Below are 16,101 nucleotides of genomic sequence, written 5' to 3' on the forward strand. Positions count from 1 at the left end.
TAGCAGCGTCTACCCATGCAGCACAATGGGCCTAATGAAATCTCAACTGCTGTCAGTCTCATCTTATCTCATCCCCTTTAACAAGCTGACGCCATGGCTTAACGCTTAAAGGTTTAAGATTACTTTTTCATTTCTATAGTTTGTGGAAGTTTTGGTCCACAGATGTCAAAATCTTAAAGTTATTTTAAACAAAATATTCGATCAGAACGCCCGGCCGAACTTATTGATAAAGGTTCTAAAAGAGAATTGTGGGAGAGACTCTTGATCTCTCTCCTACGTAGCTTCATATGCACACTTCACTGCTAGATGTTAGACTACTAACTGGTCATCTAGTGGAGAAATGAAAAAAGTAGTTTTCCGTACGGACGTAGTAAACTTTCGTATATTTACATATATAGGGTGATACAAGTGGTGGCACTTTTTTCAATAGCCTTTTTTGACAGATAACGTGTGGATCGTGTCAAGCTGTCATGTTATTTTTGTTTAGTTTAGTTTGGCAATACAACAACAACGTTTACGAATCGTTCCACTTTATTGCGAAAATTCACGTTCTGTATATGATGTGTTTTGATCGATTCGTTCAACTTATGGTCAACATCAGCCGCCCACTGAGCGTACTATTCACAACACCAGCACCCATCTTGAGACCCAGATTTCATTATCGTATAATATACGACCGAATAGACCACGTCCAGTGAAGAAAATATAGCAGCCGAAGCTGAGAGTGTACACGAAGACCGTGTAGAACCGATTCGGCGCCGTTCGCAGTAACTCGGACCGATGTCTACAATGACTTTGCGCATTTTGGGTCGAGATCTTAATTGAAAGCTTACAGCTTATGCAAGAACTGAAGCCGCTTGACCTTTCCAAGCGACATCGCTTCGCTCTATGAGCTTATGAAAAGTTCCAAGAAGATCCGACGTTTTCGAGGAAAATTTTGTTTAGCGCTGAAGCCCATTTGTGGCTCAATGAGTATGTAAATAAGCAAAACTTCCGCATTTGGGACGAGGAGCAACCTGAAGAGGCTCAAGAGCTGCCATTTCACTAAAAAAAATACGGTTTGCTCGAACGAGTCATTTGAAAGAGATGATGTTCAAAAAATAAATGCCAAAGAATGTTCTTTCGAATGGTAATAAACATTCTTTATTAAATTTTAAGTTTCTACGTATTTTCTTTAAGAAAAGGTGGAAACCTCGAAATGGATAACCCGTTAAATGCAGGCACTTCTGGAAATGGTTTTAAGTTACAACAGCTTGTACAACGGAACAGCGTAAAACCGCAAAGGTAAATGTGAGAAATGTGAGTGATAGTTTGCGCAAGACTCTCGATTTTGAAATGTTAAAACACACGCATATGAACAAATGCTAAAATGGATATTGTTGTGAAATTCAATATAAAACAATGTGAATGGCAAAATCGAAAATTTCGTATAAAAGGCATTGTTGCCAAATGCACTTTGTCACATGCCACACAAAACTCCGCAGGGCGCAACGGAATTTCGTTAGTTGACGGTTGCGCGCATAACACGCAGGACGATACCAACGAAATACCACATCACAACAGGCGGCGCGTGACACCGGACTCCGAGTATTTTGAGCAAAGCCAAAGGATATAATTGAAATCGAGTGGCAAATTCGGTGAATTGAAAAAATCACACGCCAAACAACAAACCAAATGAGTGCACGCAGTAAATTGTGGCGCGGCAAACGCTGCAGGTGGCTGCTAATCGGAATTTGTTGCACACTATTACCACTGCAAACACGCAATGCGGCAGCAATAACGGTAACGCCAGCAAACGGTGGCGCAGTGACCAATGCAGCAACTAATTATCAGCAAAATCGTAACTATGAGGACGCAGCGACAGCGGCAGCGGCTGTAGTGACGGCGGCCATGAACGCAGCCGCATTGCCAATGGCGAAAACAACAACAAATGATTACGCTCAACAATTGCCGCGCTATTATGCAGCGCTAACGGCCGATGTAGGCAATGCGAATTTGGCTGCCGCAGAGCCGATTTATCGAAATTATTTTGAAAACACCGACACCGGTGGCGGTGATAAAATCGATGCGGCAACGGTGATTTTACGCGACCACATGGCACAATGGCACTTGCCAGCTGCCAGCGGCCAGCCAACAGTTGAGTCAGCAATGACAGCAGCTGGATTTGTGCCAACTACAATGACTGCTGCCGGGCAACATTATGCTGAAAGCGCGAGCGCCGATACCGCGGCGGCGGCGGTAGGGCACGCACATGCAGGCGTTGACTTTTCAACAAACAGTGCGCGCGTCACCAGCAATGCGGCGCGCAGTGTGAGTGACAATAGCGCTGGCGCTGCCTACGCATATGAGTATGCGACGCCCAAAGGCAAAATTGATTACGAATTCAATGGAGCTAATTACCAGAGTGCCGGTAACGGTGACAATAACGGTAATGGTGGTGGTAGTGGTAATAGTGCAGATCAAGCTGTTGTAACAGTAGCTGAGGGCGGTGCGCATATGGGCGCGGCTGATGTGTATGGCATGTACAAATATGATATGAGCGAATATGCGCAGCACTTGCAGCGAGCACTGACAACGCCCGGTGTGGGCAGCAAAGAGGCGCATTATGCGGCGGCGGCGGCGGCTGTTGATACCGAAAGTGCCAATCAGGGCGCATATTTCGAGAATCATTTGCCGAGTTATGAAAATTATTTTATGCCCACTTACCAGATTGGACAATTTTCCAATTACCACAGCCAGCAGGCGGAGCAGGAGCTGAAGCGGCGTACACGCGGAGAAGAGCCGGCGCAACAAAATGAACAGCCAGCAAAGGCGGATGGAGTGCGACAGGAGGAGGCGCGAACACAATTACGGCCATTGATGCTACTCGACAGCGCCGATGACAACAATGCGATGTTGCAGCAATTTAAAAAAGGCGCGAATATCGAAAATTATGCAAATGACAGGCAAAAATTGCATTACTTTGCCAAACAACCGCAACTGGTGCAGGAGTCGGAGCAGCAGCCACAACAACAGCAACAACAGCGACAAGAGCAAGCGCAGCAACAATATCAAGAGCAACAGCGCTTGCAGGCGCACTACCAACAACAACTACAGAAGCAAACGAAACAACAGCAACAACAACTATTCAAGCAGCAACAACTCTCACAACAACAACAATTGCAGCTGTCACATCAGCTACGCAAATTTCCCGAACTGATGCATTTCTCGCTGCATCAGCACTTGCCACGTCAACGACAACGGATTGCAACAGCGCTTTCGAAAGTGGCGCGGCCGCACAACCCACTCTCGCTATCCACGCGTCGTCGCCGTCAGCAAAGGCGTGATGCCACGTCGCTGCAGGTGATTGGCAACGCTGGCAGTCGGAGCGCGCTACCAACACCGGAGCAATCGCTTGTGACTGCTGATGGTGTGGTGAAAGGCAGCAGTCATGCCAATACAAATGGCGACACACGCACGTTGCACAGTCGACTGGCGAATGACAAAAGAAGCATCAGCGAAAACTTTGCGGATATCAGCGGCGAACCCACACAATATTCCTATGCGCGCATCTACCCAACGCATGTGTCACAGCTCATCGATGACAGCGCAAACGAAATTGATGACACGCCTAACAATATCGACGACAGCAACGCACACAATGCGCACAGCAACAACAGTGTTGACAACGACAACGAGGACGTGGACGAGACCAATCGCCGTGACCAGCAGCAACATTACCTCGCAGCCATCAACCATCCACAAGTCAGGCTATACCGCCCACACAGCGGCGCTTTAGTGCAACAATACACACTGCCACCCATCACAACTTCGGAACGGCATACGCCAGCTAGCACCGCCGCTCTGGCCGGCATACCACTCGCACGTCACGTGGAGGTGACCAAGCATATTCCCGCCATCGATTACGAACGCGTTCACGTGCCGTACAATCAAAGTGTTCCCATACACATCCCACAGCCCATTATCACAGCCGTACCACGGCCCTACGCCATACGCGTGCCCGTTGCGAAAACTGTTGCCGTGCCCAAGGTGCAGGAGGTGCGCATCCCGATAGAGAAGGTGAAACCGTTTCCTGTGGAACGTCCCGTACCTTTCATTGTGGAGCGACGCGTCCCCTACATGGTTGAAAAGCAAGTGGCAAAGCCAGTTTACTATCCTTATCCCGTTAAGGTACCCATAGTGAAGACCATCGTGCACAAAGTGCCGCGTCGACCTCACAGCTATACCACATATCAGCCACATTCGAGCTCATATCCGATCTCTTTGGGTCAATACCATTTGCAGCAGCAGTCACATTTGGAGTCGCACCCGCTGCCCCCCGTTCATTATGCGCATACGGAACATTTGGGTTGAGGTAGTCCGATATAATCTAATATTCTAAGCGAGCTTAATTACAGGATTTCATTGTTATTTCGTTAACTTAACAGCACTAGCTTTGTAATTTTCAAATGGTCTGTCAATTTTTTGTTACATGTATGTATATTCTCACACTATTTTTTATATAGCTGGCTTACTCAAAAGCATTAATTTTTTAAGAAAAATTAAGCACTTAAGCATTTATTTGCAAAATCCATATACACTTACTTTCTGTATACTTTGTAAGTTCGTCTAATTACACTTTTTAAGTATGCCGACGGAAAAAAAGAACTCAAACGAAACTACCGAAAGACACAAACACCCCGATCCACTTTCTTTCTTGCCCTTTCATATTGTACATTTCATTATTTAATATTTTCAATATTTTTATGAGATAAGTTTAAGTATAAATATTAACAAAATAAAACCTAACTTTTATTAAAAGTTATTTGGTATATCTTTTTGACCAAAAACTGGACCCGAAATACTTTCGACAAAGCCCTCATACTAGTAGCTTTGATTTCTTATACATAAAACGCTATAAATTGTTGCTTGTAAGTTTTAGGCCGTCTCGAAAATGGGTGCCTTTCCAACTATAACTCATCATATCGATGTTGTGATTTAATTTCGGGTTTTCCAATTTATGGGTTAATGTAGTACAATCCCTCAGATTGTAAACGATTTAGCTGTCCGTAATCAGAAACCCGTGAAATTTATACCAACAAATTATAAGAACAATGAGTTCTCTTGGTTGCTAGCTAAGCATCTCAGAGTTGAGAGTTCTTAATTATCACTCATTCTCCGATCAGAGGTATACCAGCTTCAATTTGGATGGACTGCTTGTAGCTGGTAAGCCTTTTAGAAACACGGATTGGGCTCACTACTGTAGGAAGCTTCGATCAGCTCTTCCAGTCGCGCCAGTTTGCGATTTGGTGCTCTCAGCGTGCTGCGTGCAGAACCGCTCCTGAAAGCTCATGACCTAAAAACTCCAAAAGCCAAAGGGAACCCCTTTGGTGGACATCGAAACTATCAGAGATCAAATCTTCAAGTAAAAGACTGTTCAACAACCGTAAAAGCGGTTCTAGCGTCGGCTGGGACAGGATTTGCTATATACTCGACAGTTTCAAGGCGATTCTTTAGCAAAGCCACTTGGACACACTAAATGGACACTGTCCTTGGTTGCAGGGAAGAAAATGAGACAAACAAAGACATCTTGATACTTTCTCTTGGCTGAAATATATATAAGCTGGCTCAATAAATTTGTGACTGACTCTAAGCGATTTGTTAATATGCGACTGTCTTTTTGATCCATTCTTAAAACTGCCGGGTTTCACATCGATAGGCGTATTTTGGTGTACAAGTTGAATTATTCATAGTCTTGTGAAAAATCAGCCGAAGTTCGGGGTCATGAGATTACCTTCAATATGAACTAAGCTTTGATTTGAAAAAATGTTGATAGCAGTCAAGCAGATAAGGAGATCTTGGCCGGCTTACCAGAACTTAACGAGATCAACCCATGAAATACGATTATTCAGAACTAAGGAACTATTTCTCCAAAACGTTTGAGACGTTACGTTGAAGAGCGGTTGAATCGGTTTTGTGGTGGATAGGGAAATCATATTTATTTCTTTGCTGCGCGTTGGTTGTGAGCATAGCAAACTATGCAGCATAAGGGCTTGTAGGAACTGGCTTCATCATTTGAGAATTCCGGAGCACTATTGGTCCTTCGTCGATGGAATGAGTAAACATTGAAAATGCTGTAAATCGATGGTATTGAAGAGGCACCTTATATTAGAATTGAAGGAAAATCATGAAAGGTAGTAAGAGATTGCGAATATAATTAAATCAGTGTCTTATCGCGCACGTTTGTAGATATTTTTCTTACAAACAAAAATAAAAAAGTGTTGATAAACAAACCGTATTTGTACATATGTAATATTGTTACTCAATACAGATCATATTTTGGTGTCGAAGCGAAGATTATTGAGCCAATTAAGAAGGCTTACATAATTAATAACTAATTTATGCTCCTGAAAGTATATATATACATATATATGTTTGTATGAAAATTGAGCTAATTCGCGTTATACCTCCCAACTCATGCTCTCACTAATGCTCTCTCGGGCCTAAAAGCAGATTACTGGATTTTTATATGTACATATATTTTTTTGAATTTACGCTTTTATATAGAAGGCTTATGCTCAAAATAATAATAGATCGACACACATACATATGTATATATACATATATTTTAATCTCCACTATTTATAAACCTTTGTACTTCACACGCCGCTTTTCCGCCTCCCAAGTCACACCTCTCAAATTGACGGCGACCAAAGTCACGTGGCTACTTGGAATTCAGTCATTGCATGCTTGGCTGCCTCATTGGTCATTGGAATTGAATCAAATTCGGAAATACGAAACCGTAAAGGAATTTAATCCAATTTGTGTGCGAGTGTAAGTTTCACCAACTGACGCTGACGGCCAGTGAAGAGAGGTGGGATGTAAGCTTATTTTCTCTTTGTTGCTGTTCGGATGGGTTTACGACAATGATGCTTTCTGCTTTCTGCTTTCTACCGTTGAGCAACAAATTTATTATTTACACATAGCGATTGGTGTAACAATGAAAATCAAATTTTCCTCTTGATTTGTTAACCGAAAGCGATTAAAATTGAACGGCAAAGATTTTTTCAATGCTCAGCGACCGATACTGCGGCCCAAAGAGGGAAATGGTTAAACGGATAAGAATAGAATTTAGAAAAGTCTACCTTTGTACATTTTTGCTTAGGTGGGATAAGTATTTGATTTCATTTTATGGCATTTACGGTAGAGTGAGAGGGTTATATAAATATAGAGCAAGGGCTGTTGTGAATTGGATAACAGAAACTGATATTGGCGACATGAACCGCGTTTTATTTGAAATTGTATCATTCAACTAGCTAGAATAATAAAAAGAAAAATTGTTCAAATACACATTTTCAAGAAAGTGCAATAAAAGTTGACCAATAAAACTGACACCATATTATATACTGCAATTTATATTTATATTTGTTTAATAAAATTAAATTAACTGAAATTTATTATGTTTTTCTATAAAATTGCCTGAATTCAAAGCTTCTTTAATCGTCTAACATTCTTGAAGGAAAATAATTTTTATTCGAACTTCTTTCACTTTGCAACAACATTTACACTGCATCGATTACCTAAAAATCGCCGTAGTTCGTGCGCTTTGGTTTGCTGCCCAAAATCACACTTCGAATGCTAGTAGTAGCTTTAGTTCTATTTTAACAATCGCAAATGTTTGGTACACTCAAAAAAAAAAAAAAAAAAATAAGTCTTCTTTATTAGCGTAAACACCGCTTGCGCGGTTATTGCCGAGTTAACAACACCGCACCAGTCGTTCGTTTTCTTCGCTGTTTAGTGCCAATTGGAGATTCAAAGTCTAGCTAGGTCCTTCTCCACCTGATCTTTCCAATGGAGTGAAGGTCTTCCTCTTCCTCTGGTTCACCCGGCGGGTACTGCGTTGAATACTTTCCGAGCTGGAGGGTTTTCATACAGGAAGACATGACCTAGTCAGCCTACTCGTTGTCTCTTAATTCGCTGAACTACAGGTATGTCGCTGTCGTCGTATATTACGTACAGCTCATCGTTCCATCGTTTTTTCGTCCGTTGTCAATGCGCAAAGAACCGTAAATCTGCCGCAGAACCTTTTACTCAAAAACTCGTAACGTCGGCTCATCAGACGTTGTCATTGCCCATGCCTCTGCACCATGATGAGTGACTTGTAGAATTTGGTCTTTGTTTGTCAAGATAGTACTTTACTTCTCTTCTCCATTGCCCACTTATTACGAAGTAGCACCTGTTGGCAAGAGATATCCTGATTGTTGGTGTTAATGCTGATTCCAAGATAGACGAAACTATCTACGACTTCGAAGCTATGACTGTCAACAGTAACGTGGGAGCCAAGTTGCGAGTGCGACGACCGTTTGTTTGATGACAGGAGATATTTCGTTTTTCCCTCGTTCACCACTAGACCCGTTTGCTTTGCTGCCGAATTCATTCTGGAGAAAGCAGAACTAACGGCGCATTTATTAAGGCGAATGATGTCAATATCATCAGCATACGCCAGCAGCTGTACACTCTTGTAGAATATGGCACCTTCTCAGTTTAGTTCTGCAGCTCAAATTATTTTCTCCAGCAGAAGGTTGTAGAAGTCATACGAAAGAGAGTCGCCTTGTCTGAAACCTATCAGTTCAGACGTGATAAAATGAGCACCGAAGACGTTGAATGCATTGGACGCCTAAAAGAAGATGTTACCGACGAAAACATCAAACAAGTCCACAAAATAATTTTTGTAAAGTGAAGTTCTACGAGATAGTAGGCACTCTTAAGATACCAACGGAACGTGTATATCATATCATTCACGGTTATTTGGCCATGAGAAAATCCTGTGCAAAGTGGTTGCCGCGGTAGCTCACTTTCAACCAAACACAGTGACGAGTTGATGATTCGGAGCAGTGTTTGGAGATGTTCAAGCGTAATAAGCCCGAGTTTTTGCGTCGATATGTGACAATGGATGAAATATGGCAGCACCATTTCACTTCGAAGTCCAATCGACAGTGATCCGAGTGGTCCGTATAGACTTTAAGCTTTATATATTCCCACAGGAACGATATCAGACGATCTTGGTGGCCAATCGACCGACCCCAAACGTGAAATTATCTGCTCAACGAAGTGTTGTCTCAATAAATCCATCGATGGATATGATTTCGCCGAGGTCACAAGCTTCAATTTCAGGCAAAAAATAGTCGGTTATCATGGTGAGATAAAGGTCGCCATTGGCGGTTACGTTCTCACCAGCATCATTTTTGAAGAAATATGGATCGATGATTTCACTGGCTCACAAACCACACCAAACAATTGTTTTCTTCTGGGTGAAATGTCAGCTCTTGAATCTCTTTGTCTCAAATGCGGCAATTTCGCGTAACCAAGGCATATTATGGATACAAGATACATTTTATTGTACTAGATGAACGAACTAAACGTATGTTTCAACAACCTCGAAAGTTCTACCTTCTATACAGGATAATATTATCCGACTTAGTCGGCACAAGAATCACTAAGAGTCGTTTCCTTGGTAAACGGCACTTTTTCAGCCTTTCGAAATTTTTATTTTATTTTTATGCACTAATTTCTTGCCGTGTGGTTCAGTTGCCTTACAATTAAGTTTGGCATTACTCGCCATTATTTTTACAAACGAGTTCGGGAAAGGCATAAGTGTTTCTTGTAATTTGCTCAATATTGCTGCATACGAAGTAGCATGCACGAAGTGCAATTTTCCGACCTCATTCACATATCCGCACGCACTAACATCGATAGGTGCCTTCGCCAGTGCATTCATTAGTTGGCAAGCGGCAGTTTTCGGACACAATTAAAAGTTGTTTGCTTACGAAAAATTTTAGTTTCGAATGCTCAAGCACAGGCACAGTTATTACTTTTATTTTCGACAGTATTTTCTTGGCAAACTTTATAATTGCAATTATAGAATCGACTCAACAGAATTCTGCACTGAATTTCCTATGAATTTCAATTAAGGAAAATTACGGCCAACTTCGTTACGAATACGTGATGCTCGTGCTTGTGTAGATGTACTTGTGTGTGAGGGGATGTGAGTAAGGTTAGTTATTTGTTTTGAATTTTCATTTTTAATGAAGTTCAAAGTTGTAATTAAAGTGAGAATTAAGGAACCATAGCTTATTAGCTTTTTTGTACCAAAAAGTTCGAAAGTGTTAAGTAGTTCGAAATATAGGTTGTCCAAAGTGCTTTCAGGTTTTGTACTCCCTTAAGTCCACTGTCATAGATATTTTTGGAAATTCTTATAAGGTTTCAAGTGCAGTTTATTTAAATCAAAATTTTATATGCTAAAAAGCTGTACCTCAATCTAGCAATAACGCGCTGTTAGAAGTGGATATTCGCGTGGAAAAGTTGTCCCGCCGAATTAGCTAGCAGCGTGTTGAGCTTCTATTGAGCAGTTTGCATGATGAAAAAGCTCTCCAATGATTACCGAGCAATCACCCCTTTCAATTTAATGAGTCTTTGTTGACAGTGTTCCCACATTAATGGTTTCACACGGTTTTTGGCAAAGAATAGTAAGACTTTTTAGTTTAAATCTCGGGCGAAAACCTATTTGTCGAAAAACTATTTTTCTACTTAGTTTGATATAACTGTCAGTGACATCTGTGCCAAATCTCACATGAAAATAATCAATCGTGTTTAGTGTACGCTTGTTTTTCTGAAGTACATAAAGGTTTTCAACGATTTTTACGATGAGTGAAATTATTCAAGAAAGAAGTTCCATTAAATTTTGTGTGCGGAATGAAATTTTAGTGCCGAAACGTTCAAAATTTTGGAAAATGCCTTCGGTGATAATTTTTTGCGGCGCGCAGATGGCATAGACCGCGAGCCACGTCCAAGACGGCCATCAACATTAACTGATTATCACCACGGAGGCTATTCCGGAAATTGACTTTAATAACTGTTTCGAGAATCTTTGGCATAAGTTGGGGGATAACTAAGTCTATGGAATAAAGTTGAGAAATAATCGTATTACCTTATTCTAGAATTTCATAGAGATCTGACGAGTAACTGTTATGTTGGTTATTTCTCTCATTCCCGTTCATCTTTTTGGGTATGTTTACCATAAGCACTACGGCAAAGTAAGTAAAATAAATTTTAATGTAAATACCTTTGCTGTACCTTGTACTGTCGATAACAGGAGCACAAACCCATATTTTTGTTGGAGATTAAAAGAATAATTTTATCTTCCATAAATCTTATTTATTAGTAATTGTGTTCGAGTTCTGTAATAAGATCCGGTAGAAGAGTTTTAATTAAATCGTACGTATGAACCACAATAACCAATAACTTGGACAAAATGGGTCCATGACTACCAAAAAGGGATGCTTTTCATGAGAAAATTTGTTTACAACTTGTGGTTGGAATGTCGTTGGGCAACATTTTCATATCGCCACTCGACCAAGATGAAGTGTAAACAGCTCTTGCCGTATTACCAGAAAGGCAACAGCTCCCTATGTATTACCGGCTGAACTTTAAAGCCGTCTAAAGTCGTCGACGAGGAGTTGGAAAGTTGCATATTCTGGCTGCTAAGAATTATTTGGTCGGATGAAAGCATGCACAATGATAGGATTATGAGCAGAGAGGAATATGAGCATAGTACCTGCCTTTTCGGTCTTCTAAACATTACATATAAGGTTCTTTCAACAGTTCTGCGTTAATGACTGGACCTTATCTGTGTAGTCTTAGACTTGGCAAATCCACCATTGGCCAGATTTTCACAATACGTCAGCTTCTGGAGATCACTATTGATAAACAGATCGACACCCATCACCTCGTTGTCGACTTTAAAGCTTTCGACAGCACTGATAGGAGGTGCCTATTTGATGCCTTGTCTAAATTTGGTATCCCTGCAAAACTCTTACGGTTATATAGAATATCGTTGAGCAGAACTATCAGTTCCGTCAAAATCAAGAAGGATCTCTCGGAGTCGATCGATATCTGACAAAGTTTTAGGCAAGATTATTCTCTTCCGAGCATATTTTCAACATAATACTGGAAAAAGTAATATGGTACGCTAATCTGGATCGCCGTGGCAGTCTTTTCAAGCCTGTAAAGATAATCAAAATAGTTTGAATTTGTGGACAAGACAAGGTCCCTGTAGACCACATATGTATAAAGATGCCACGCGTCTTAGCAGCTACGTAACTGTAGGCTTACTATGTATTCTATACATTTGAAAAAAAGATATTGAGGATATTGTATATCTCGGAACCAGTATAAATTCCAGCAATAATGTAAGCTTAAAGATCAAACGCTGAATAAATATTGCCAACGGGAGCTGCTTTAGAATCGGTAGGCAATTGCGAAACAGATCACTCTCTCAATGAACAAAAACTACGCTCTATAAGTCTCTTATGATATTCATCCCATGGAAGGACCAAGTGCATAGTGACTTGTTTGGACTTGGAATGTACAATTGGCGTGACCTCGCAAAGGATATAGGCATCTCGCGAAGTTTTGTGTTCTCGGCACAGACCGACTCACGATTGTAAGAAGAAGAAGAAGGTTTCAATGAACATTTGCCTCGTATAACGGATGTTGAACATCTGAACCTCTGATGTTGGTAATGCGACACAAATGTAATATTCGATAAATTAAAATCGATCCTCAAAGTAATAATCGTTTCTCTTTACCTTTCCTAATGAAAAGCACTGCTGAAATGCAAAAACATTTATTTTCACGAATAAACTTCATTAAGTATTAAGTGAGTGCGCGTATATCGGCATTTTCCAGTCTTATACAGCTCGCTTCGCATCTGAGTAAATTCTCTGACTAAATTATGTTAATTCCACTGCTTCTACGCTAATGATTCCACTTTATGGCAATCGATTGCAGCGGCGACAAATCTACGTCTCACGCCTCCCATAATTCTCTAAACACATTAGAGGAGATTTGTTGATTTGCTATTTGCTATTTGCCGACTCCGCTGTGACAGCAATGCCAATAGGAGCAACAACAAAACAAATCGGCAGCTAGCGAGTTATCTTAGCAAATCAGTGTCGGCGCTGCAGGCAGGCGCTACGCCACTTCAGCGCCACAAATTAAATCAATTTAATCCTAATTTTATCGCCAGCAAAGTAACAATCAGCGGTCTATATAAATTGAGTTTGAGTTTAAGTTCAGTGCGAGTTTAAATGCCGCGACGCACGGCGGCACAGCGGCAAGAAACGGCTAGGAGGCTATGTTTATGTGCTTCTTGACGTTCGATGGTGAGCGCCAGTGTCGCGCTGCGCCAATGTCGTATTAAGATAACTGCCACAAATGGTTGCCTGCATGCCATGTGGCATGTGGCAAGCGGCCTGGTTGACAGTGCGGCAGTGCTGACTACCCAGTGAGGCAAAGGAGAAGTTGCGAAATGAAAGTGAACGATACATATATACACAGCGATAGTAAAAGCCGTTTCGCACAGGTGAAAGATAGCGGTAAATGCGAGTGTTGTGTACGAAGAGTGCGCTAGTGTTGGTGTGTAGACTTTCTTACAATTTGTAAATTGAATTTCTGCCTTTTATTGCTTCGCAATGTGCTAGCTGTTTGTGCGAATGCCTCTATGATCGTATGACCGTCGCTTTACACATTTGGTCGCGCATAAAAAAACGTTTTATCGTCAAAGAGAAGTCGTCGTCTCGTTGCTCGCTTTGAATGCTACTCTTCCGCTAACGAAGAATGGCAAAGAGCTAAGAGAAAAGTGGCACCGTTACCCCCGTTCCACGCGTAAACACATAAACAATGGCAAACACATCGTATTCTTTGCTGCTTTTGTTTGCTATAACTGCTTTATCGAAGACCAAGAAATTACATAATTTCTATACCCTCTACATTGCGATATTACGTTTTTTTTTGTTTATTTCTTCTCGGAGGAAGAATTTGCAAAGATGCCGTAATTTCTACGGACGGTATGTACGATTCGCATTGGCCGTTAAAGATACACATCCTTTGGGACCACGTCCAAGCAGGACACAGTAAGTCTACGTACTAAACCCTGAACTCCGACTTCATTCTTTGTATTTGGCCCGCGTGACTTCCGTTAGGCCTTACATCATAGGGTTAGGCTTAGCCATTTGCCCCTTCAGTCATGCTTTTTCGCCCTGAGTTCGATTAATCCGTCTGTTTTTGCTGCGTTGCCGCTCTTTCTTCCTTAGCTCTTACATAGTTATAGCTGCCCACGATATCATTCTGTCCCATACCATCTTCGTCAATCGCGTCACTCGGAGAATCTTAAGCTTGTTGGATTTGGTTCCGAAGTTTGCGACCGAAAAAGTTAAGTTAGGTTAAGTGAATGCAAACAGTTTGAGTAATTTACTTGAGTGAGGTCTTGAAACCCAATAATATGTGTATTTGGGTGTCCGTTATTTACAAAATTGATTATTTTTGACGAGACGCCCCCTAAACTTTTAGTTTTCCATCTAAAAAAAATATCAGACCATAAAAAGCGTTTAATTTTCATATTAAACCTTGCCCCAAACACGATACATTTCCCATTGCAATTACATGGGATTTTGCCACTTTTTACGAATATTTTTTTTTTCTTTGGAACTTTTTCGTTTGTAGGAATAAAAAAGTCATATTCTTGTATTGAATTGAATTGAATGCTCTACAAAAAAAGTCTTGACTCACTCCTTTAAAAGTTATTTAAGGTTAAAGTTAACTTCATCCTTCCTTTCAATAATACATTGCAGATTCGGAAAATTGAACCACTATCACTCGACTTTAAAACAAATCGTAAGCAAATCAGAAGCTATATAACACGATAACGGTATCTCTAGGGCAGTATGTGAGAAATTTCAATAAATCCGGATTACCATGTGAGCAAACTTTTACTTCGAAATCATTTCCATTGTAAGGCTGGATATAACTATTTGACAAGTGATCATGATCATTCCGTAGGCAATTCTTATAAACAAGCTCTGATCAACCTCTTGGAAGAATATAGATTTTATAGATAAGCGAGGAGGAAAAAAGGGTTAATAATTTTCACCTCACAATCAGTTTGGATGTGGATTTTAAGACGGTAAAGTAAAAAAAAAATCATCTTATTTCCAAAGGAAACCATGCCAAATATTTTTGGTATTCTCAAACCTTTGTTGTGGGTATAGAATCCGCTGACACCGTAGCTGCGCTTGGCCTCACATAGCATCTCGTTTACCATTTACCGTAATGTGCACTGATGTAAAATGTTGCAAACGTTACAAAAAGTTGCAAATAAATTTGTATACTTCCACAGCTATTGATGTATGCTTCCTCCAACGCCTGCCGATATGAATTTTAACGGCACTTCAGCGTTCGTTGTGCTCGTAACCATTTCAGGGGCAAAATATTGCAATTTTTCTATACAATTTCTAGACAATATTTCTTTACTTCTTTCTGCATTTTTACACAGTCCCTTTTCTATGCAGCCATTGTCATTGGTCCTTGGCATGCCCCGGCATTGGACGCCTTAATAATGGTCTTCAATATTCTTTGCATACTTGTAGGCGAAAGGCCGTTAATTCAAATTGACTTCTCTGCTGTGAAAGCTGATGTTTAGCGTTTCAACAATGGCTTGATTGTCGTAGATTGCTAGCTTGTAACCAGTGTTGCCAGATTTTAAATTTTCCGTTTATTTTTATATAAATTGTTATTCGAGTTGAAATACTCTAACTAAGAGTGGGAAGGGTCATGAAAAATATTGACTTATACACTGATTTTAAAAAAATTTCAAATGATAATCAATGATTATAACTCATAATGAACTAAATTGTATCAATAATTAAATGATTTCTACCAAATTTTAGGCTATAAATTCGGTTTATTTCTACGAAAAGTTTTCCAGTATTTTCTAGATATATCCAACTTTGTAAAAAATCTGGCAGTTCTATGCGTTTCCTGTCGTTTTACCTATCAATGGCAAGTCTGCATTTCACACCTCATTTTATGCTAAGTAAGAGTTTGCAACAACAAAACAGAAATAATAGCAATAATAGTGTTCCAGTAAGTGGCCGCATATCCCTCAGATTACTTACTTTCACTGCAGAGTTGATAACTAATCTTGGCGGGTAATAATTGTATTGAAGGAAATGGACTTTTGCTTTGGGTGGCAATGCGTGAGGGCAGATAGGGAGAAGAATAAAA

The 16,101-nt window shown here is 40.6% G+C and overlaps 1 protein-coding gene across 1 annotated transcript; it reads left to right on the forward strand.

Annotated features, from left to right (window-relative positions):
• Positions 1–1,674: 1,674 nt before the first annotated feature.
• LOC120768296 (mediator of RNA polymerase II transcription subunit 15) lies at positions 1,675–4,353 on the forward strand. The gene has a single exon (XM_040094927.1). The coding sequence runs from the start codon at positions 1,675–1,677 to the stop codon at positions 4,351–4,353; it is 2,679 nt and encodes an 892-aa protein (XP_039950861.1).
• The last annotated feature ends 11,748 nt before the right edge of the window (positions 4,354–16,101 follow it).

This window comes from Bactrocera tryoni, chromosome 1, assembly GCF_016617805.1.
Source record: "Bactrocera tryoni isolate S06 chromosome 1, CSIRO_BtryS06_freeze2, whole genome shotgun sequence".
Taxonomy (NCBI): Eukaryota; Metazoa; Arthropoda; class Insecta; order Diptera; family Tephritidae; genus Bactrocera; species Bactrocera tryoni.

What these genes read in the sequence shown, in the direction of transcription:
- LOC120768296 (XM_040094927.1), top strand. Translation starts at nt 1,675, where the DNA reads ATGAGTGCACGCAGTAAATTGTGGCGCGGCAAACGCTGCAGGTGGCTG.